This window comes from Micromys minutus (assembly GCF_963924665.1).
Source record: "Micromys minutus genome assembly, chromosome: 33".
Classification (NCBI taxonomy): Eukaryota; Metazoa; Chordata; class Mammalia; order Rodentia; family Muridae; genus Micromys; species Micromys minutus.
The window spans coordinates 85,616-108,091 of record NC_137968.1 but is presented as its reverse complement, the minus strand read 5'-3'; the positions used below and the strand labels follow the sequence as shown (position 1 = coordinate 108,091).

At 41.3% G+C, this 22,476-nt stretch overlaps 1 protein-coding gene across 1 annotated transcript in view; it reads right to left on the bottom strand.

Moving 5' to 3' along the window:
- PTDSS1 (phosphatidylserine synthase 1) overlaps positions 1-22,476 on the bottom strand; it is a 67,359-nt gene that overhangs the window by 38,911 nt on the left and 5,972 nt on the right. The window contains exons 2-5 of the mRNA XM_080909363.1: positions 18,727-18,818; positions 10,863-10,907; positions 8,134-8,258; positions 1,829-1,987 (exon numbers count right to left, since the gene is read on the bottom strand). Coding sequence (XP_080765489.1) covers positions 1,829-1,987; positions 8,134-8,258; positions 10,863-10,907; positions 18,727-18,818 — 421 coding nt within the window. The remainder of the gene's footprint in view (positions 1-1,828; positions 1,988-8,133; positions 8,259-10,862; positions 10,908-18,726; positions 18,819-22,476) is intronic.

The window sequence follows — 22,476 nt, the reverse complement described above, 5'->3', positions numbered from 1 at the left end:
CAAGACAGAATCCCAAGAGATAAAGTCTGAGAGCCAGAACACCTTCATTCACTCACTCATAATAGAATCGTGGGACACTTGTGATGTGGGACAGTACTTGGATCTGGGACATGCAAACATGCTCTTAAGACAGAAAGGAGGAGCTCTTTCTGAGTTTGAACATGGAATATGGATAGTGGAGAGGTAGGAAAAGAGTATAGACAGGGAGAGAACAGTCTAGAAGATGAGGAATAAGAAAGAGGGAAGGGCTGGGTCCAGGCTCTGATACAGGTGGTTCAAAAACACAAAATGAAGACAAATGGACCATAAGCTTGAGATGGGCTCAGGGAGGCCAGAATGGGATGCAGTAGTCAGTTCCTCTTGGGATTCATAGGTGACTCTAAAGAGCAATGGACCACTAAAGACTCTGTAGGAAGAGGTCTTGATATGATGGGGTAATGGAAAGGGTCATTTTCACAACAGCGGGAAGAAAAACACTTCAGATGAAGCACAGATTAGACATGAGTGAGAACAGAGGAATGAAGACTTCAGTGACTGTACTCCAAGACTTAGAGACGAGAGGATCCTGGGGAGCAGCAAAGAGGGTCAGAAGATAACCCTGCCAGGTGAGAAAAAGCAAAGGAGTGTGAGAAAGTCTAGTTGCTTTACAAGGAACTGGGCAAGGAAGATGCTTACCCAGGTAGAACAAGATATAATGGCAGGAAGGTGGGCTTTATATCTGGGATGGAGGTGTGACTCTTCTACAATGTCAGCCTGAACTCAGTTTCCTTCCTCTGTACAATGGGAATAGACAGAGATGATTGGGAGAATTCTTAATGGATATAAGGGACTAAGCTATGTGTGAGCTGAGCCTCATCCTCTAAGAATTCCCATGCCTTGGCCTCCAGTTCCTTAGAGGGCAAACTTACTTGGAACTGTAGTCATTGCAGAAGTAGCAACTTAAGCAGAGATCACACTGAAACCAAGTAAGGACTGACCCACTTATGGTTCATGTCTTTATAAAAAGATGTCCATGGAAACTCATACACACAGGGAGAAGGCCACCTGATGATAAAGTTAGAGATCAGGGTGATGCATCTTTAAGTCAAGGAATGCAAAAGACTATCAAGTTGTCAAAGGCTTTTAAGTGGGAGACCTGGGTTGGGTGTCCACAGCACTGTGAGAAGGAAGCAACCCTGCCCATAGCGTGATTGCAGACTCTGGCCTCCCAAGCTAGGAACACACTGACAGAAGCTCACCTAATCGGGATGCTTTTGTACATTCAGGTCAGCAATAGCTGGCACTGAGTCAAATTCTGTGTCCTGGGAATGATTAATAAATGCTGAACTAATTGGAAGTAGTTCTCCAATTTTCAGTTTGTTGATAGCTTCCTTGGGGTGTACCTCTCATAATTAATGGATAATACCTTTTGGGAACAGGTCATAGGGCTCTATAGGGAAATCCCCCTCAGAGAGAAAACACCTGTGGATGTTCTTGTAACCCAGTCCCACGGGTCTAAAGAGAAAGCTGGCGTGTGGGCCAAGTGAATCACTTGCTTCTACACAGATTTCCTCTTTTCAATGATTTGTCTTACTTTGGAATCCAAATTCATTCGTTTACTTCATTTGTTTTTCTTTAAGACTTACCATAAAGGAACATGAGTTCTTAAGGACACAGAAACATTTTATCTCTGCTTTTTACATGTAAGTACAGAGTATTGTCACGGGATTGTATAAATTCAATACAGTTCCCCAGGGGCTAGAGAATGACCCATCTAAGGAGTCATAGCCTCCTTACACACTGTCACCGTGATCTTGGAGTCCTGGTGATTCCCTTGTCCATGTCTTACCTCGGTCAACTCCCAGGTGATACTGATTGTCCAGCAGAGCCCGTAACTACGGATCAACAGGGCCTTCATGGCCCAGCCCCAGAAATGCCCAAATGCAAATATATCAAAGTGACTAACGATTCTCTCCCAGGTGATCACGTGACAGTTCACAGCATACTCCTGGTTAACATAAAGAAGTTCAAACATGTCAACTGCTTGCATAACAAACAGGAACAAAATTACTTAGGAATATATAATATATTTAAAGCTGAAATTAGAATTAGACTACCATCTAAGAAATCATAGCTCCCGTTACACATAACATCACTGTGACTACATAGCCTGGTGATCTCCTTGCCAGTGCCTGACCTGTCAGTTCCCACTGGATACTGGTTGCCCAGAAGAGCCCATAACTATGGATCAACAGGGCCTTCATGTCCCACACCCAGAGCCAACATTCTTAAATGCCTGGAAAGGTTCAGTTTCGAGTTTATCTAATAATTAATACAGTTTTGGGTTGGGAGCTCTTCTATTTAAATCAGTTCAGGTTTTTTATCTTCCTCAGAGGTCACTAGCCTCCTGTATCTTCTCAACATTTTCACTGTCATCAGGAATTTACAAATATTCTGCCATGCGTTCTTCTTCAACCCATAACTTCTTCTTCAGCCCAAAAGTATTAGAAAGTGTTTTTAGAGTTCCAAGTTCACTGGATTCTTTATGTTTCTAATGCATCTCTGTGGCCTGGTACATGTGGTGTCACTTTTTAAAGATATGATGAAACTTTGTCTAATTACTTTATTAATCATTTTATCCCAGTGTTGTAACTGTCATTTAGAAACTACCAATTAGAAACTCTCCTCATACTAACACACTTGGAAATTAACAAGTTACTCTGAGACTCTTGCTGTTAAAGCTTTGGCTAAGTTGAACAGGGCACTCATGAGTGTGGAGTCCTAACAATCTCTCTTCATTCGCCTCGGGAATCCTCCAGGCAAGTTCCCAGATCCTGCAGCATGTTCTTCTGGGCTGACAGACACACTCTGGGGCTGACACTGCTTGTCTGTTAATTTAAGGAAAGTGACAAGGTAACACCAGCCCAGAATTCTTTAACCTCTCACCCTATGATTACTTTAAAATAGGCTGCTTAGGGCTAGATAAGGATCTAGGTTGGGAGTATCTGGTTTTGGTGGCCATTTAGCATAATCACAGGCTAGAAGTGGTTCTTCTGGATTTGTAAATGTATGGATGCTTTCATTTAACAAAGATGCTTTAAAAACCACAAAGAGCCAATCTGAATAACCCAGCATTAGAATTTTAAAGAGTGCATTCACCAATTAATCTCTTGAAGCCCCCAATTAATCACTACCAGAGGCCTCGGTGGTCCTTGCTGCAAGATAGGCATAGCAGTTTGGCTGCCTCCTCCCTCTTCCAAGATGCCTGAAGGATACCAAACTCCAGATGCTCACATCCCAGATGTAAAACAGTTTTGTATACAATGTACATACATCCTCCTACATACTATCATTCCTAGGTTACTTGTCCTACCTAATACAGTACAAATGCTCTGTGTGGTTGGGAGAAAATGACAAGAAAATAGTCTGCCCATGTTTGGTAACAGGGCAGTTATCTCTTCCTAATATTGTTGATCTGAAGTTAGTTAATACAAAGGATGACATCAGAGATGGCACCAACTGTGACGCAGCTCTACAATATGAATGGAGCAGGAAGTTTGAGCACAACTCTCAAACCAGTATTGTGTTGGTTAGTTTTTTGGTCAGCTTGACACAAACTAGAATGAGTCACCTGTGAGGAGACTTCAAATAAGGAATATCTTTATCAGATTGGTCAGTGGGATATGTTCTTGATTAGGAGGCCTAGTCCACTGTGAGCAACGCTACTCCTGGACAGGTTCTAGGCTATTTAAGAAGCAAGTTGAGTAAGGGAAGGGAGCAAGTAAGTCAGTAAGCAACATCTGCTGCTGCTTGAGTTTCTGCCCTAATTTCCTTCAATGGTCAACTGGGGCTGGGACATGTAAGCCAATTAAACTGTTTCCTTCCCAAGCTACTTTTGGTTGTGGTATTTGTCACAGAACAAAAAGCAAACGAGAACAAGCCTTTATTCCTGCTTCTAATGTGCAGGAAATCTTGGGATGGGGGCGGGCAGAAGGACAAATGACAACAAAAGGCAATCCAGATTCAAGAAACAAAACAAGATACACAAATACACTTTAAGAGATAAGAAAGCATTCACTGGGAAACTAGACTACATCAAAGAGGAACATGAGAGCCTCACTGGTACCATGTCGTGAATAAGTGAGGTATAAAACACGCATTATGTGAACACCAACTCCTCAGAGTTGTGAGGTGTTTGTGGGGAAAGAAACAAAAATAGTTTATACATCTTGGATTACTATCTGAGAACAGATTTAAAACAGAATGAGGGTGGACAATGGTAACATCAAGCACAAATCAATACTTGTTGAATCTAGGTGATGGGTCTAAGGAGATCTGAGTGTCTGTACTCTCATATGTGCTTAAAACTTGAAACTTTGCTAAAATTGTATTATGGTGCAACAGCCAATAAGTTTTTCTTCAACTTTAGCTACTTGTTACTCTAGCCTCCAAAAGATGGGGAGGCTAACCACCTGTTCCCAGCTCTCACCAGCACAGAAACTAATCATACCAAGACCGCCATACTTCAGACAGACTAACTTTAAAATGATTGCAAAATAATTCTAAAAAGAGGTTGGCTGTCCAAACTTGTTTGATATTCAGGACACATTTTTTAATATATATTTTGTAAATCTCATTTTGGTTTTAGGGATTGATCCCAGGGTCTCATACCATCACTAGCACTGAGCTCCACCTGCAGCCTAGAATCAATCACATTAGAAAGCAGCAAACTATCCACTATTTAAATAAGAAATTGACTCAAGGTAGAGCCTAGCTAGTGATACAAGCCTATGGTACATCATGGTACTTGGGAGGCAGAGGCAAGATGACCACTTCAAGGCCATCCTTAGTTACACAGTGAGTTGGAGGCCAGCAGAGGCTATGTAAGAACCTGTCTCAAAAGAAGAAAACATGAATAAATAAACAAAAATAAATTGCCTCTGTTAAGATTAATAACTCCATCCCTAGCACCAATTTATAGAAGAAATCCTAAATGAAAATGTAAGTCTGAATTCCAGCACATAGAGGATATCAAGATCAGAAATGGCACAACGAAGGAATGGCAAGAGCAGTAGCTGCAGGACCAGTGTGACTCACAGACTCCATTTCCCTGCAAGAACAACTTTCCCCCAGTACTGGGCCTGAGGGATACTGAGTGAGCATTCTCTGCTGGGCCACACTCAGTCCTCTTTTTACTTTTAGAAAAGGGAGTCTTACTAAGCTGCCCACGTTGGCCTTGAGCTTATGATCCTGTCTCAACCTTCTGAATGGTGGGTTTATATACCTATCACTAGAACTAGTTTTATAAATGAACTTTTTCTAAAAATTTCACAAATAGGAATAACATCTCTCTATACCAAACAATGAAAGGGTCCATATAAAGAGGAAGGTGTCTCTCTATGGCCATCAATGGGACCTCAGCACCATGAAAGGCTGGCTGGAGGAAGTAAACATGACAGGGGGTGAAAAAGAGGAGGCTGCTAACAAACCCAGATCCCTGGAATCTGCAAACAGCTGCACACCTTGCCCGGCTTAGGAAGAATTAGCCAGTACTAGAAATTAGGTTGTAAAAGAGACTTGCAATTATTATGGAGCTGTGATTGCGACACTGATATTTCACCATGATATCAAATTTCTAAAGAAGCTAAGTGCAGAACACTTTTGGATTCAACTTGCTCTTTACAGTTCCTAAGGCCTGTGACAGAAACATTAACAGCACAACCTCCTGCAAGTCAGCTTACTCTTGCTCAAGCCCCAAAAGAGCTGCTTTGGAAAATGTTTCATCTACAATAACTTTCTCCAATGTTTTAGGAAATACCTTTATTTTCTAAAACTGCTACGAGCAGGAGTGCCTTTACGGTGATAATGCTAAACTTGAAGCATAGTCAAGTGAAAAGTGTAGGTTCTGAAGCAGAGATAGGAGCTTTTTCTTTGAGTAAAACAAACATCATTTAAGTTTCTCATTCCTTCCCTACAAAATGGTATGAATAGGTGGCATGTATGTGTGTGTGTGTGTGTGTGTGTGTGTGTATATGTGTGTGTGTTTGTGTGTGTATGTATATGTGTGTGTGTTTGTGTGTGTATATGTGTGTGTGTTTGTGTGTGTGTATGTGTGTGTGTGTGTGTGTGTGTGTGTGTGGGTGAGAGAGAGAGAGAGCAAGAGACAAACACAGAGACAGAGGATTACAATGGTATAGTGTATAGCAGACTAAACTACAATCATCACTTGCACATTTTGCTGTAGTAAGGATTTAGAATATTTCTCCAAAGGTTCTTACATTAAAGGCTTAGTTCCTAACCAAGAGAACCAGGTGCTTCTGGAGGTGGTAGAAACTCTTAAGAGGCCTTAGGCCATCGGGGACATGTACTCAAGGAGGCTGTGGAATGTCAGTCCCTCATTGTTTGATGGTTACAATGAGTTAAGCTATTTTCCTGCCATGGTGGTTTGCCTTAACCAGACTGAAACCTCTGAAACAGCAAAAGCAAAACAAAACAAAACAAAAAACAAATAAACAAACAACCCCCCCCCCCTTTTTCATTGATTATCTCAGATGTTTTAGCTTTTTGAGAAAGGGCTCATTACATAGTCTTGGCTGTCCTAGAACTTATTCCATAGTCCAGGTTGGACTACATAGAGATCTGCCTGCCTCTGCATCCTGAGTGATTAAGGTGTGTGCTAACACACCTGACTCCCCTAGCTGTTTTGTTAACCTTAATGGTGACATGAGCATCATCATCTTCATTATCATCATAAACAACTAAGTTACCCTTTGTTGTTCTTTTCCTTAAGAGTGAGAAATCCTAATTAGGTTCTAAATAACCCCTTGGTAGCTTTTATTATTGTTAGCTTTTATTATGTATCCCAGGAAAGCTAAGATAAACATTTAGAAGTATCATCTCAAGAAGGGCCTAGCCATTCTGTGATGCTGATTACTTCTTAGTCCCTTTGTTATTTCTTAATTGCCAGAACAAATAAATGTCTGTGCCCCAAATGCTTATTCTTTCTTCAAAACACTACAAGCTTTTCCTTCAACCTGCAATATAGATAGTTGGCCTTCAAAACAGTAGACACGAATGTCACGTAAAAAACAAGTGCTATTGACTTTGGTTTTAGTTCCTAGCTCCCTTGCAGTTTCCTGAGGAGAAAGGGTACTGAGTGCATCTTTCGTACTAATGGTCTTTGACCTGTTTCAGAGAGAGTTCCTAATGCCTTGGAAATGCCTTGTGGTTGGCATCTCTTACTTTAAAGAAACAATAAGTTGTGGCTCCCGAGTGGGAGCTGAGCACTAAAAGACAAAGTAGGAACATTCCAGTTCCACCCTACATTCTGTGACAAAACCTCCATGAAAGCCCCTTAGCTATAGGGCTTGGAGAGCTTGGAGGAGAGTGACACAACTGAATGTTGGGACTGTGGGACACCTTACCTCTAAGAGGACCTCTGCCTCTTACCTCTAAGAGGTAACCCTACCAGCCCTCGAGCTAAGTACTTATTCTCTGGGTATTCATCTGCATCCCATATCACTTCCTTTAAAACAAATGGTGTAAAAAGCTTCCCTGAGTCCTGTAGGCTGAAGTTATGAAGATAGTGGAATACCCCTGTGTGAGGTCTGCCATTCAAACTCAGGAGACTCACATGTGAAATACAGTCAGTCCTGAGCAATGACTTCTTGGCTCTGGGCTCTAACAGTGTATGCAGGCAGTGTTGCTCCTGTCAGGAGAGCTGGAAAACTGATTAGTATGTGCAAAACCCAAGATACATACATCATCACAGAAATTACCACTGTGAATGTAAAGAAAAAAAAAATGTTTCTTCTCCAAATAGTCTTATCAATAAAGGAAAGTCAAAATAAAAGTTGTTTTAGGTAAAGTTGAACCCGGTTCATGTGTAGGTGTGTTCTAAATACAAATGAAACAGGTTAAGTCATTATAGTTAGGCCCTTTGTAACCAGCAGATAGAGGACTGTAAAACCTGGCTACAGTCACATCTAGGAGGTGCTGAACATGACTGGTTAACAGCAGCAGCTGAAGAGACCAATGTGTGGCAGGCACTGTGTAGGCCTTGTGGGATGCACAAACAATTTAAGATGTGGACCCGGCGCTTCCTACGCCCAGGACCCTATCAAGTTAACAACAGGACCACTAACAAGTACATACCATGATGTCCGCTTCTCTTGTGGCATATCGAAGATTGGGATCAAGCCAATACATCAGGGATTTAACCTGCTCGAAGTTCAGGAAAAGGAGGAACACCAAGAAGAGGAAGTACAGCACGCTGAGGCCTGACAAAAACAAGCAAGGTCAAGGTTAGGAGAGACACACTTTACAGTCAATGGCTTGGAGTTACAGGATACAAGAATATCACAATGTGGCCTTTTCAAAAACCTATCACAGCCAGGTATGTTTCTGTTGAGAGGATCTGACACACTGTCTTAATTCAGGTTGAGAAAATGATACTTATGCTAAGCCTTGAAGGACCAGCAGCCAGAGAATGTGTAGAGTAAACTCGACAGAACATGAAGTAGGGAAAGGCCATGTAAATATGTCTCTGAAGAGAGAGTTAACTCACCATGAGGCTGGGGTGCTGGTGGAGAGAGGGAATGGACTAAGGGATGCTGAAGAGACAGGATTAGGGGGTAAGGCTTTCTGGTCTTCTCCCAAAGTTATTGGGGAAGTCTGGTGAGTGAAACAATGTTTTACAAAGCTGGATGAGCAGAGGACAGGTGGGTCATACTTTCATACTCCATGTGAGACTTATCCTTCAATTTAGCCCTTGTCACATCTACCATAATTGCTATCCTAAACCACTAATGTCATGTCACTTAAAACAGTAAAGCCACTAATACATTCAAAAGCAAAAAAATCAAGTTCCAAAGATTCGATTCCCCACCCCAACCCCAGAGTGGGGATGTAATTTATTCTCTTAAGCTGGCTGGAATTAGATCAGAGATACAGGGCATCCAGGAACTGTCATACTGATTGCCTTGAATCACAAACGTGGCTCGGCTTTGATCTCCAAATAGGTTCCCTAGAGAAGAGAATGAGCTCAAGGCTGGAATGAATCCATAGAAAAAGCTTCAGCCCCAGGCCTTCCTAGGCCCCCCTGACTCACCAAGGAGAGTACTGCACTGGGGTCCCCTGCAGAGCTGGGCCAACAGAGCCACACATCTCAGAGCCAAGGAACATACATTTTCTGACAAATAAGAACTATCTTGGTTGTGCATTTATGCTCCAGTTTTACAAATTTTCATCTTTAATGACCCCCCTACTATAGCCTTTTAAAATTACAATCTTTGTGACATAATTCTTTTTATCATAGAAATGATCTATGACATAAAAATATTTAGGCTAGAGTTCCAGGTTGGGCTTCAAGCACTATGAAATACTACAGCAAAAATCGTGCTTGTGTGTGTGTGTGTGTGTGTGTGTGTGTGTGAGTGCTTGGAGTGCTGGGAACTGAACACAGTTCCTTATGCTTCTCAAGCAAGCAACAGGGCTACTTCTGCAGCACCATTGTTCAAATAGAAAATACAATCCTGCCATCCTTCTAGGAAGGCTCTCGATGCCCTTTGCACCCACACTCCTTACCCTGCTCACAAGTCTGAATCCTTCCATACAGGCTGGCTCTCTGGTCTTTTGCTCACTGCTCTTCCCCCACCCACTGGGGCCTATGATGTGCCAAGTACTTTCCAGCTACAAGACAGGCCACTTAGCAGCCATTCTCTTTAGCTGGAGGACCTGCCCCTGACTGTGCACAGACTTTCCACTGGGTGCCGCTCCCTCAGGTCTCTCCTCACTACTCCAGTGGAAGCAGCCAAGTGGCTGTCACCTCACCCAGTTTTAATTAGCCAATGCTTAGTAACAGCTTGTAATTTTTTACTATTAAATTCTTTAGTAGTTTGCTTATTATGGCTGCCCTCTGGTCCCTTGGGTAGAGGAGGGAGTCACAGGGACAGTCTTATTTGTCACACATCCCCAGATAACTTCAGCTCTTCAAACCTGTCAGAGATTAGTAAACAGATGCTGATGGAAATGTCTGAGTAGGTGTAAAAAGATCAACAGTTGCTGCTGGGTGTGGTGGCACACAACTTTAATCCCAGAACTCAGGGAGATCTCTATAGGGTTAAAGCCAGCTTGATCTACATGGTGAGGTCCAGGATCGCCAGGGATACACATATCTGTCTCAAAGACAACAAAACAAATGAACAAATCTGAAGAGTTACCTTTAAAACAATGAAGGAGGTAGTAAGACAGGCAACTTAAAAGCAAGATATCCTCTTAAAAATTCCAAGTATGGTTATACTCTCCTAGCCTTCAATAATTTATTTTGTCTTACTTAGGCAGAATAAAGTCAACACTCTGAGTATTAAAAATGCATTTTACACCCATTCAGGCAATTTGAGTTTCTGGATGACAGAATCAAAAAAAAACTAGATCCAATATTTATATGCTTAATGACAAACTTCAGACCAAATGAGGCTGTCTGTCAGAAGAGATCACTCTTTTCCAAGTCCCTAGAAACTGCAGTGCTGGGCTTCCACAGATGCTAACAAGACAAATGTGCTGTCATCATGCACTTGAGCTGAGCTCTAAGAAAGGGAAACAAGACAGAAAATAAGGGGAACATGCTGAAACCGAGCTCTGTTCATAGTAAGAAACAAAACAAGAAGCCAGCACATGAAACAGAAAAGGATCCTGTACATTAGAGTTTAAGCCTTCACCAACCATTTATTTTTTGTTTCAGATGCACTGAAAGTGGTTTGTTTGCTTGTTTGTTTTTTAAGGTATGGTGTAAAGCCACTATTGTGACACACAGAGAAAAGGTTTTTGTTTTGTTTTGTTTTGTTTTTAAGTAGAAAATCATTTTATCTACTAATGGGACTCACCAAAAACCATTCTCCATAAGGCGGGATGAGGTCGAGTGAATGGACCTGCAAAGAGAAGATATGAAGTTAGAATAAACTGGACTGGTCTTGTTTTCTCTTTTCTTTCCCCATAACTTTTGAAACATCCTTCTTAACCTTGGTGAAGAACTATGAACCCCACATGCTAAGAGTGAGATGCCAGATAGGGCTTTCTTGCTGTTATACCCTGGACTTTGCTTTTAGTGGCTGCTGAACTTGACCTCAGGAGATGCTGAATGAACAGGGAAGGATGCAGAGCTGTTACCTGCTCGTCTCCCACTCCAGTCAGTAGGGACAATAGTACTCAGAGGCTCCTTCACTTGGGAACTGAGGGTCATGGTGTGACAGTTCCAGTAGGGTTCAGTGTAGAACCTGGTTCGTTTGGTTTTATTTCCAGCGCTCAAAACAGTCATGGCAGGCGAGTTCTATGAGCATGTTCAGGAAGCACAGATGAAGAAACTGGCCCAGAACGGTGAAATAATTTGCCTACAAACTGCTAATATAGTATAGTTAAGTGAAGCTTCTCAGTCAGGCCTAGAGTCACTGAGATGCAGTCATGAGAGGTAACAAAGTCTGAGGGAAGGTCTTTATTATAGAATATACCCAGGGCCCACAGAAGTTGGAAGAGCTCACTGGCAGGTTCCCTTCTTGTTAAAAGATCCAAAGAAGAATGGAGAGTAGTAAAGAGGGAAATGGAAGGCAATGTGAAGTAGACATTATACCCTTTCTTTCCATGGTCTCCCAAAGGCTCTTCTACTGCACATCTTTATAGAATGATGCTTCCCTACAGAATTAGGGAAAGGTCTAGAAACCCTATTAGGATAACATTATAGTGAACTGTGTGAAGATTATTCAAATGCTGATTTCTCTGACAACAGAATGTTGAGTGCAGACCTGACCTTGGCATTGTTATTTATATGGCTGCATTATATGTTCTAAGCATACCTTCTCTCACCTTCTGAATGGTTTTAATAAAAACCTGATGGCCAATACCAAAGGCAAGGAAGGAAGACGGGGCTTCCAGGCAGAGAGAGGTGCTCTCAGAGAGAGAGGTGTGAGAGATTCACCACCCAGATGTGGACATATGAAACTGAGAAGGGGGTAACAACCCACGTGGCAGAAGCTACTATTATAGTATTTAGTACTATTGGGTTAATTGAATTATGAAGTAGCTGGAAACAAGCTTAGCTATAATGCCTAATCATTCATAAATAAAATCAAGTCTTCATGTCATTACTTGGGAGCTGGTGGTCAAAAGAAAGCCCTATTATAGAACCTAATCCTGCCATACATTCACTGGCAGGAAAAGAGGGTCTGCTGAGTGTCCACCTCTCTCTTGTTTAACTTGGGTACAGTCTAAACCACCAGAGGTAACCCTAGTTCCTCTGCAACTTTTCAGTCACTACATACCTACTGGACATCTATATGTCCACTTGACTGGGTATTATAAAGTCCTGTCCTCAGGACTGGACAGAAGTAATATATGGCCCAATTCTAGCCAAAGAGACTTGAGAACAAGTACACTAAAGAATTCTTCAAGCTTTGTGTCACAGCATAAGCCTGTAGTCTAGGAGCATATGAGGCTTGAGCATGAGGACTAGGAACTCAAGGCAAGCCCAGGCTACAAAACTAGATCCTATGTAGTGGTTTGAATAGGAATGTGTGGGTTGATAATTAGGTGATACATGATTGGACAGTGAAGAGGTAGGCGGGGAAAAGGCTAGGAAAACGAAAGAGGAGAGAAAGGAGGATTTAAGGAGGAATAAAGATGAAGCTGGAGGAGGAGGATCTGGATCCAGGTGGTCTTAATTGGCAACAGGTATAAATATTTTTAAGGGCTTCTATAGGTCTTTAATTTCATATAGAAGAGCAGTTTTTATCTTTGTCCACTGGATGTAAGTTTACTGTGTAGAGGGTTTGTGGATTGAGAATTTAATATATAAACCTGCTTGATAATGGCTTTGAAGTCATGTTTGTGCCAGGCGGTGGAGAAAAGGAACATGCAGGGGTGGTCATATCCACCTGGGACAGAAGCAACAGGGTGGGTGGAGCAAACTGCCAGGGAAGGGAAACCACGTGGAGAAGGTGGCTTGCACACCAAGTGACAGAGTCCTTATTGCTCTACTCCACACTAGATCTGCATCCATGGAATGATACCATGGTGACTAATAAAAAAATAAGCCACCATTTAATATTTACGCAACAGGAATGGCCACCATAGACTATATGTTCTAATATTTGGCCTATAGGGAGTGGCACTATTGAAACATATGGCCTCGTTAGAAGAAGGTGTGGTTGCAGGGGTGGACTTTGAAGTCTCATATGCTCAAGCTAGACCTAGTGGGGCAGTCTCTTTCTGCTACGTTCAGATCAAGATATAGAACTCTCAGTTCCTTCCCCAGCACCATGTTTTCCTTTTTAAGAGTTACCTTGGTCATGATGTCTTCTCACAGCAATAGAAACCCAAACTAAGACGATCTGTCTCAAAAGTCAAAGGCAGGAAGCTTAGTCAGCAACCATTTGCTATGCAAGTATGAGGACCTGAGTTCAAATCCCAGAAAGCTCACTCCAACAGCTCACACTTATAATCCCCGGCCAGCAATTGTGAGATGGGAGAAAAAGACAAAAGAATCCCCAGAAGCTCACAATCCACATGCCCTGGCATATATAGTGGCAAACAACAGAGAGACCAACACTTATGACACACGTGTGCCTACACACACTCATATCAACACACACATACTGTCTTAATCAGGGTTTCTATTCTTGCACAAAACATCACGACCAAGAATCAAGTTGGGGAGGAAAGGGTTTATTCAGCTTACACTTCCACATCGCTGTCCATCACCAAAGGAAGTCAGGACTGGAGCTCAAGCAGGTCAGGAGGCAGGAGATGATGCAGAGGCCATGGAGGGATGTCACTTACTGGCTTGCTTCCCCTGGCTTGCTCAGCCTGCTTTCTTATAAATGCATTTGCTTTTCAAGCATTTCTATAATGAATTATAATGACTACAATGTAGTATATGTATGTGTATTCTTGGAGTAAGACTATTTATTAATTAGAAAAAGTACATTTATACAGAAAATATTAGGTAGAATATATCTTTGTAGAAACATTTATTAGCTTGAGTATATAGGCTTTAATTACCATGCTTATATCCCTCCTGAAGTTGAGAGGCTTTGACCTTAAACTTCAATAATGATAATTCCTTATACTGAGACTCAGACTAACTGAAATCACAAATTTAGAGTTTTAATCATTGAAACTGGGATTGTTTTCTAGTAAATTTGTTTCTCTAAGTGATTAACATTTGAAGGATCATAGTAAATATAAATATGTATATTTGATTACTTGATTACTATTTACAGAAATATTTAATGTGATACAGGATTAATGATTAATCTGAAGTCAAATGTACATTGTGGCACACTGTAAGAGAATAAAGTTTTGTCTTTCATGGGTGAAATGTAATGTAAAGTATGCAAACTTTTTTATTAAAAACTGATTATTTCCTCACAAAAAAAAAAAAAAAAGAACCCAGGTCTACCAGCCCAGGGATGGCTCCACCCACCATGGGCTGGGCCAGGGATGGCTCCACCCACAATGGGCTGGGCCAGGGATGGCTCCACCCACAATGGGCTGGGCCCTTCCCCCCTTGATCACTAATTAAGATGCCTTACAGCTTTATCTCATGGAGGCATTTCCTCAACTGAGGCTCCTTCTCTGTGATAACTCCAACTGTGTCAAGTTGACACAAAACCAGCCAGTACACATACATACATACATACATACATACATACATACATACATAAATATATACATACATCCTCTCTCTCTCCCTCTCCCTCCCTCCCTCTCTCTCTTACACACACACACACACACACACACACACAGTGAGAGATTTTTAAAAATCAGAAACAGGTTGTTTTACTCCTAGTAAAACAGAAAATCACTGAAGCTCACTGGCTGCTGGACAATGCTGAGCCTGGGTGCACGCCTCAGACTGTCTGGGCAGAGTGAATTGTTCATGACAACAGGAGATGGGATGAAGAATGAATGTGGGTCTCCATAGCTGCATGTTGCTTGTTGTATTATTGGAGCTCAGGAGCCATGCTCTCTCTGAACTCCATGACAGAAGAGAGTAAACAATTTCCTCATTCTTCAACCTATTCTGAACAGTTTTCTAGTACTCACGTTATACAGACTCCCCCAAAATAATTGCAGAGCCCTGTCTATAGAGTAGACCAACTCTACACCCTGGTGTCACATCTGGATTCACTCATGCAAGATGAGTCACATGGTCATAAACAAACAGACTTATACACAAGCATTTGGGGGCAGTCTTTACTAGTTCCAGGGCACACACCCAATGAAGGCTTGTCCCCAAATGTCTTTGAATGAAAACACGAGCTTGGAACTTCCATTCTCATATTTGTTTCCATGACTTTGTTTGGAAGTGTGTGCCAAAGGTGGGGAGAACAGAGAATAAGGTGACTACACCAGAACAAGAGTCATGTCATGTATACTCTACTCCAGCAAAGCCAGTAGCTTGGAACTGAAGGAAAACTGCAAATGCAAGCCCTCCACAACCTCCACTGGGACCCCCCTGAACCTACTTCTGAAGCATTCTTCCACAGGGAAAAATGAGTTTTATGACCCACGTAAAGTGTGAGCAAGTGGTCTTTGAAAAACAGATTATGTAAACATGTTTGCTGGGCAAGTACGATTTCGAGAGAGGCTTGCTGCCTGCTTTCCTAATATGGTTGGTCCCTGAAAGCTCTGGAAATGCCTGTTGCAATCTAATTGCTTCCTTAGCTGACTGCTGCTGTGCTGGTGCTGGGAAGAGTGGCTCTTAAGAGGTGTTTGGATAATTCATGCAGCTCTGTAGTTAATTAGGTTAATGTTAATTCTCACGGGTTTTATGAAACTCTGGCTCTCATGGGGCTAGGTTACTTATCTGGAGTTGGAGTTACTATAAAGATGTCTGTAGCTCCTGTTTTTATCTCTTCACAAGAAGGCTCAGATCAATATTCTAGCTTCTTCTAATCATATACTATTTGGGGGTAGCAGAACAGCATCCTGCCTATCCTTGACCTGCCTTTAGCAAAGCCAAAGCATTCTATGCACAGGCCAAGCAAGTGCACACTATAGGAAGAGAAAGAAAAACAAGCGGAAGGATGGAGAAGCATTATCATACAGCCAGGTGAAAGCCCTATATAGTGGATCCAGTATGAGAGATGGCTAGAGAAAGGCAAGACGCAGACCCACGCCTGAAAGCTTGGCAGACTGGGGCAGGCTGATGACCTCAGATGATGACTGGTACTCACAGGTTTCTTGTCTATGAACTGAGTGGGCTCTACATGGGTCCTTCTCTCTTCATCTGGACTACATGGCTTGGCTAAGGATAAGGTAATAGGCAAGGGTTTACCTTCCCAAACCCAAAGAAAATCATGGTCCCATGATGAGAGGGGGCGTGATTAAAAGGCTAGTAAGACTCACTTCAAATTTTGAGAAAGCTCTGGACTCAACCAGAAAATGAATGAATGAATAGACAGACACACCTTCAAGTCATGAAAACATGACCACTAAGAACTAAGCTGTATTTTTATGCCACCTCTGAAGTAGAAAATGGCAAAACACAGACTTTGACATCATTCCAACATGGCACCCTTGAAGGAAACACTGGGCTGAATAATGCCCAAAGTCTCCTTCTAAGCTTAAAATCTGAAGACCCTGAATGATATAGATACAAAGGAAAACAAAAATTGGTAAAGCCAAAAAAGATATTTAACACTGAGGGGTTGTTAGCAAATTTTATAGCAAGGTCAATAATGAACACCTTGCCCTCCAATCTTAGTAATTAAACATCAATAATTGAGAAAAAATATTATATCTGCATACAGTTTATTGGTTTTCATACAGTGCAAGATTTCCATTAAAGGGCTGGATAAATGGCTCAGCGGTTAGAGCACTGACTGCTCTTCCAGAGGTCCTGAGTACAATCCCCAGCAACCACATGGTGGCTCACAACCATCTGTAATGGGAGCTGATGTCTTCTTCTGCAATGTCTGAAGACAGCAACAGTGTACTCACATACATAAAATAAATAAATCTTTAAAAAATATTACTAAAAGAAAAGATTTACATTTAACAGCAAATTTAAAAGCTGAGGTGAGAGTTTGAGAGATGACTTAGAAGGTAAAGCAACTGCCCCCAAAATTTGAGGACCAAAGTTCAAAATCCCAGGACCCACATAGCTACCTGGCGGGCATGATGGTCCACCTGTCGTCATAGCATAAGTGGTGGAGTCAGAGCATTCTTGGAAGAACTGGCAAGCTCGGGGTTCAAATGATAGACTCTGCTTCAATATGTAAGATGGATAGTGACCCAAGAAAACACCTAGTGTCAACCTCTGGTCTCCATTCCACACGCACACCCATGCAACCACACCACACAAATGAAAACAACGGCCAAAATGTTAGGGAAGTTAAGGGCCAGCTCCCAAATAACAGGGAGCTTAGAATTCCTTTTTGAAGTAACAGAGCTGGGTGTCCACTGTCCTGACTTTCCAGGCTACCAGTAAAAACCACCATATTTTCATAAACACAGTGCTACACAGAAGAAACAAAATTACAAAACAAAATTCCATTGTCACCAGCTTGGGAAACGGGCCTTTGCCATGGACCATATCCAGCAGCATTCACTACCATTTAGAATGAGCTTCATAAACCATACATAGCAGTCTCCTGAAGCATGGGAGCCTACATGCTGAACACATCTTGAAGAATGCTATTTTGAGTCTGAGTAGATCCACGGAGCATAACCCATAAGGCAGACTGCAAAAAATCCCAGAGGTGTGAGAAAAATACAAGGCAGCTATAAGCATTTAGAAATGGATACAGAGAACTACTACAGAACATTCTAGAAAGAATGATGGAAAGGGATTAGATTAAGAACAAAGGAGAGCAACTTCTAAGGAGAACTTCAGAGGGAAGGTATGAGTCAATTAGAAGCATGCACGAGATGTTTTACTTCCTTGTTTATCTAATGCTGGCAAAAGGGGTTTATAGAAATCATCAGATTCCTGCCTAATTCAAATGCACAATCAGCAAAGGTAACTGTGATAACAGATGTGAAATTGTTTAAGTAATAAATACTCATTACTTATTGGAGCTAGTTCTGTCTTTGGCAAAACAAAACCAAAAAAAAAAAAAAAAAAAAAAAAAACAAAAAAAACAAAAACAAAAACAAAACCCAAAACAATATACTGAGTATTGTGCACCTTAGCTGGTAACAATAAAAACATGGCAGAACAAAACATCAGAGCTGGGTTTGGCCGTGGATGCCTGTAATTGCTTGAGATCCCAGCACTCAGGAGACCCAGGAAGGAGAATCAATAAGTCAAGGCCTCCCTGTGTTTTAGGGCAAGTTGGAATACATGGGGAGATCTTGTCCCCACAAAACAGATTAACAAGCAAATAAAAAGAACAGTAACATGTAGAATAACTTTCAGCTTGAAAGCTCTGAGTTTCAAAACCTCCATGCTTTATGAGATGTGTAGTCCTGGGTATTTCGTTATCGCCATTAAAAACAAGCCAACACAAGAATTTAGCATTATTAATTTAGTTAGCTCTTAGAACATCTTCCTGTTATTCCCATAAAACAGGAGAAAAACTGAAACACACTTAAGGGGGCCACAGAGCTGGGAGAAGGCAGAAACAGGCAGCCTAGCTGAGTCTGAACTCATGATAGTTATGCAAAACCCATCTTCTAAATGATTTGCATCTCCAAAACACAGAAGGGCATGATGTGCAGGGAACTTCATTAACTGAAGACATGACTCACCGTTAGGGAATGCTAACACGCTGATGATGAGAAAGAAGAAAATAACAGAAAGGATGCCTCTCCAGATGTTGTCTTCAGGAACAGAGTCATCCCTGAAAATGGAAAGAACAACATTGAGATTTCACCTTCAGAGCTGAGTGTTTGCAACCCCATGGAAAGAATAAAATGCTCAACTAACCAAACCACCACAGCTCCCAGGGACTAAAACACCAACCAATGAGTTTGCATGGAGAGACCCATGGCCCCAGGTGCATATGCAGCAGAGGATAGCATTTTCTGACATCAATGGAAAGAGAGGCCTTTAGTCCAGTGAAGGCTCTTTTTCCCAGGGTAGGGGAACGCCAAGGTACTGAGGTAAGAGAGGGAGCACCTTCATGGAGGCAATGGGAGGGGGAGGGGAACGAGACTGTGGGGAAGGGATAACATCTGAAATGTAAATGTTGAGAATATCCAATAAAAAAAGTTGAGGTAAAAAAAAGGAGAAAATCCACCTTCAGATTTAAACAGGAAACCAAAACCTAGTATGCTTTCCACCGTCAAACACCAGAGATTGCAGGTTTTCTTTCTTTTTCTGAGCAAAGTCCCTAACATACACACACACACACACACACACACACACACACACACACACACACACACACACAGTTCACTGTTTAGTGTCACATCCTAAAACCAACACTCTCACACCTCTGTCACCAAATTTCTGAAAGCTGGTCATCTTAAACACCAGCATAAATTCTATTCAAACATTCATTTGAAACCCACTATTCTTCAAACACTAAAACCCAAGATGTCGAAAACGTAATGTTTTGTTTTGGAGAAATGTCTTGATCTTAAAAAGTACAAAAGGCACCCTTATGTGATATAGAAAATGGCAAGGGACATTTTCAAAACTCAGAATGGGATAAAAAAATCACCAGGAACGCAGCAATGTGACAAGATTATATCAACTATTCTTGAAAACGGACCTACGGGATGAAGGAAAAGGTTTGAAAATGGTGGAAACCAAGAAAGCAGCAGCAGTAAGCAAAGAAAATTGAGAGAGAAAAAAAATCACAAGATTTAAAATCAGAGCAGAAGCAGAATGATAAAAGACGAAAATGATCACCTTCTTCTCATGTCTGGCTTTGTAACATCACTTGTTTCTTGATCCACCACCCCAGTGATGGGACTGGTCCCATTTGGGGTTGGTAAGTGTTCCCTGTCCTCCTTGCTACAATCACTTCTGAAACAGGGACTTATTCCCTTCTGTTCTTGGAACCTGACACATGCTACACATTTAACAGACTGTGGACTAACTACTGGTGATAATACTGAGCTACTGCGGAGACACCATGTTAGACCATTTATGTTGAAGAAGTGAGACAGACAGACTGATAGACTGATAAACTCTAAGTGGTAATGTATGTGGAACTCACGAAAAGCAAATGCAACGTGGGAAATGGAAATGTTAAGACAAGAAGAGGATTTCCTGAATTACTGGTAATTTCTGAGAAGCTTGGGAGAAGAAAGTTCAGTACTGCAGTGTTTACAATGTAAAATGAGTAGGCAGAAAGTATGACATGAAACAGAATGGAAGGAGACAAGAAGCAAGCAAAAAGAAGCTGAATTGATGGTGGGCAGTGGAGGCTAATCCCAGCACTTGGGAAGCAAAGGCTTCTTGAGTTTGAGGCTAGCCTGGTCTATAGAGCAAGTTCTAAGACAGCCAGGGCTATGCAGAGAAACCTTGTTTTGAACATCCCAACACAACCCAAACCAAACCAAACAAAAAACCCCAAACCACAACAACAACAACAACAAAAAAAAAAAAAAAAACAAAAAAAAACAGAAGCTGTGTGGATTAAGGCTCTTGCTATGTAAGCCTTTGATTCCCCAGAACCCATAGAAAGACGGAAGAGAACAAAACTTGTTCTCTAGTCTCCACGCAAGCCCACACATTACATTGCCCTCTCACACACACAAACACAAAAGGCAAAAAAAGGTATCCTACAAACTAAGTGTGGGTCATCACAACATGAAGAGACATGGAATAATAGATACAAAGAAATGCCTTGGTCAGGACTGTCCGAAGGTACTGAGTTCGAAACAGAAGCTGGCAGCTAGGTTTCTGCCACCAATTAATCAGCTTCTAGAGTTAGGACAGGGCTGAGCACAGTTCTGAAATGAGATCACACAGCATTTCCTAGACCATCCATGTACCCAATTATAGGGCTCACTCCAAAGCCAAACCTCAGAAGCCAACGAATCTCATAGGCCAGAACAATGTAATTTTATTTCAATAGACACCCCTATGATTTACTGTCTACTACATTGTCCTAAAAATCCTAGCCTGGTCCCTTTGGCTGAAGCTAAAGGAGGCTCCATATTCCTTTGACAGGCCACTAGGTCTCACTGAAGAATAACATCTTCCTTCAAACCAACATCCCAGTGCCCTTGCTGTGAGCTGGTGACACAAACACCTCCTCTTTGTGCATCAGGCACTTGACTGACATTAGCATTTATCACTAATTTTCACAGCCAAATGCAAAAAAAAAAAAAAAAAAAAAAAGATATTATCAACCAGGATTTCAAAATGACAACAACAGCCAAAAAAGGTACATTGTCTACAGTGTACAGGTTAAGAAGCTACAGAGTTGGTACTGGAATCAGGGCTGTTAGATCCCAAAGATGATGCTCCACTATGGCCAGCTTCTGGGAGGTCAGTATGAACTATGACAGAGGCAAAGGGTTGGAAGGTAAGAGTTTGACAGCTACATTTATATACATGCTACAAGTTTAAATCAAGGGTTAAATCAATCACTGTTGTGTGGAGAAAGGGGGAAATCATATAATCCACACTTTGTCTCAAAATAGTGTATATGATTAGGAACTCAGGAGGGGGTGGTGATTTATGCCAGAAAATCTGATTAATTAAAAGTAAGTCAACCACCTCAGAATGAGAACATTGTCCTGAGGTATAGTACAACATACAGAAACCACAAATAATAAATCAGCGCAGAAATAAAGTGAAGGAAACTGAAGGAGTAATGAGATCCAAGAAGATCCACATTTGAGGAAAGGACCTGTGGCTTATATGAAGTACTGAGTGTCTTAAGCAAAGGAAACAATAAGAGACCACTTTTATCTCACTAAGCGGAAGAGACTATGAAGAAACAGGTAAGCAGGCACCCTAAGCATTAGTTAGTCATATGAATTTACAACCATGTTAACCTGTAGTTCAGTCATTCTACTCTGAGAACCTCTGCTTCAAACATTCTCTTGTTAAGAGGCATGTATACAAGGCTGTTCACTGCAAAATTTTATATATATATATATATATATATATATATATATATATATATATATATATATATTCCCAAAAGACTGGATACAATTTGACATTAACCAAAGAAACCTGATTAAATTAGTCTAGTCTCACAGCAGAAAACTAGGCAGCCATAAAAAGGAATGAAAGTTTCTATAAGTTAACTGTTCCTGAAGTAAAGAAACATCATGAAGTAAAGGAACAGTAGAATGGTGAGTATGATAAGCAATTATTTGTACAAATAAGGATTAATATTCAGGAATCTAAGCTATAATTTGTATCTACAGCCACCTAAAATGTGTCTGCACCCAAGAAACAGAGAAAAAAAACTTTATTCAGTTAGGGTCAGGAAGAGAGGTACTGGGAGAGACTTTTCTCTAAACAAACCTTTGGTATAACTTCAACTTCAAACAATGTGAATAAATGTCTGCGTAAATCATCAAATC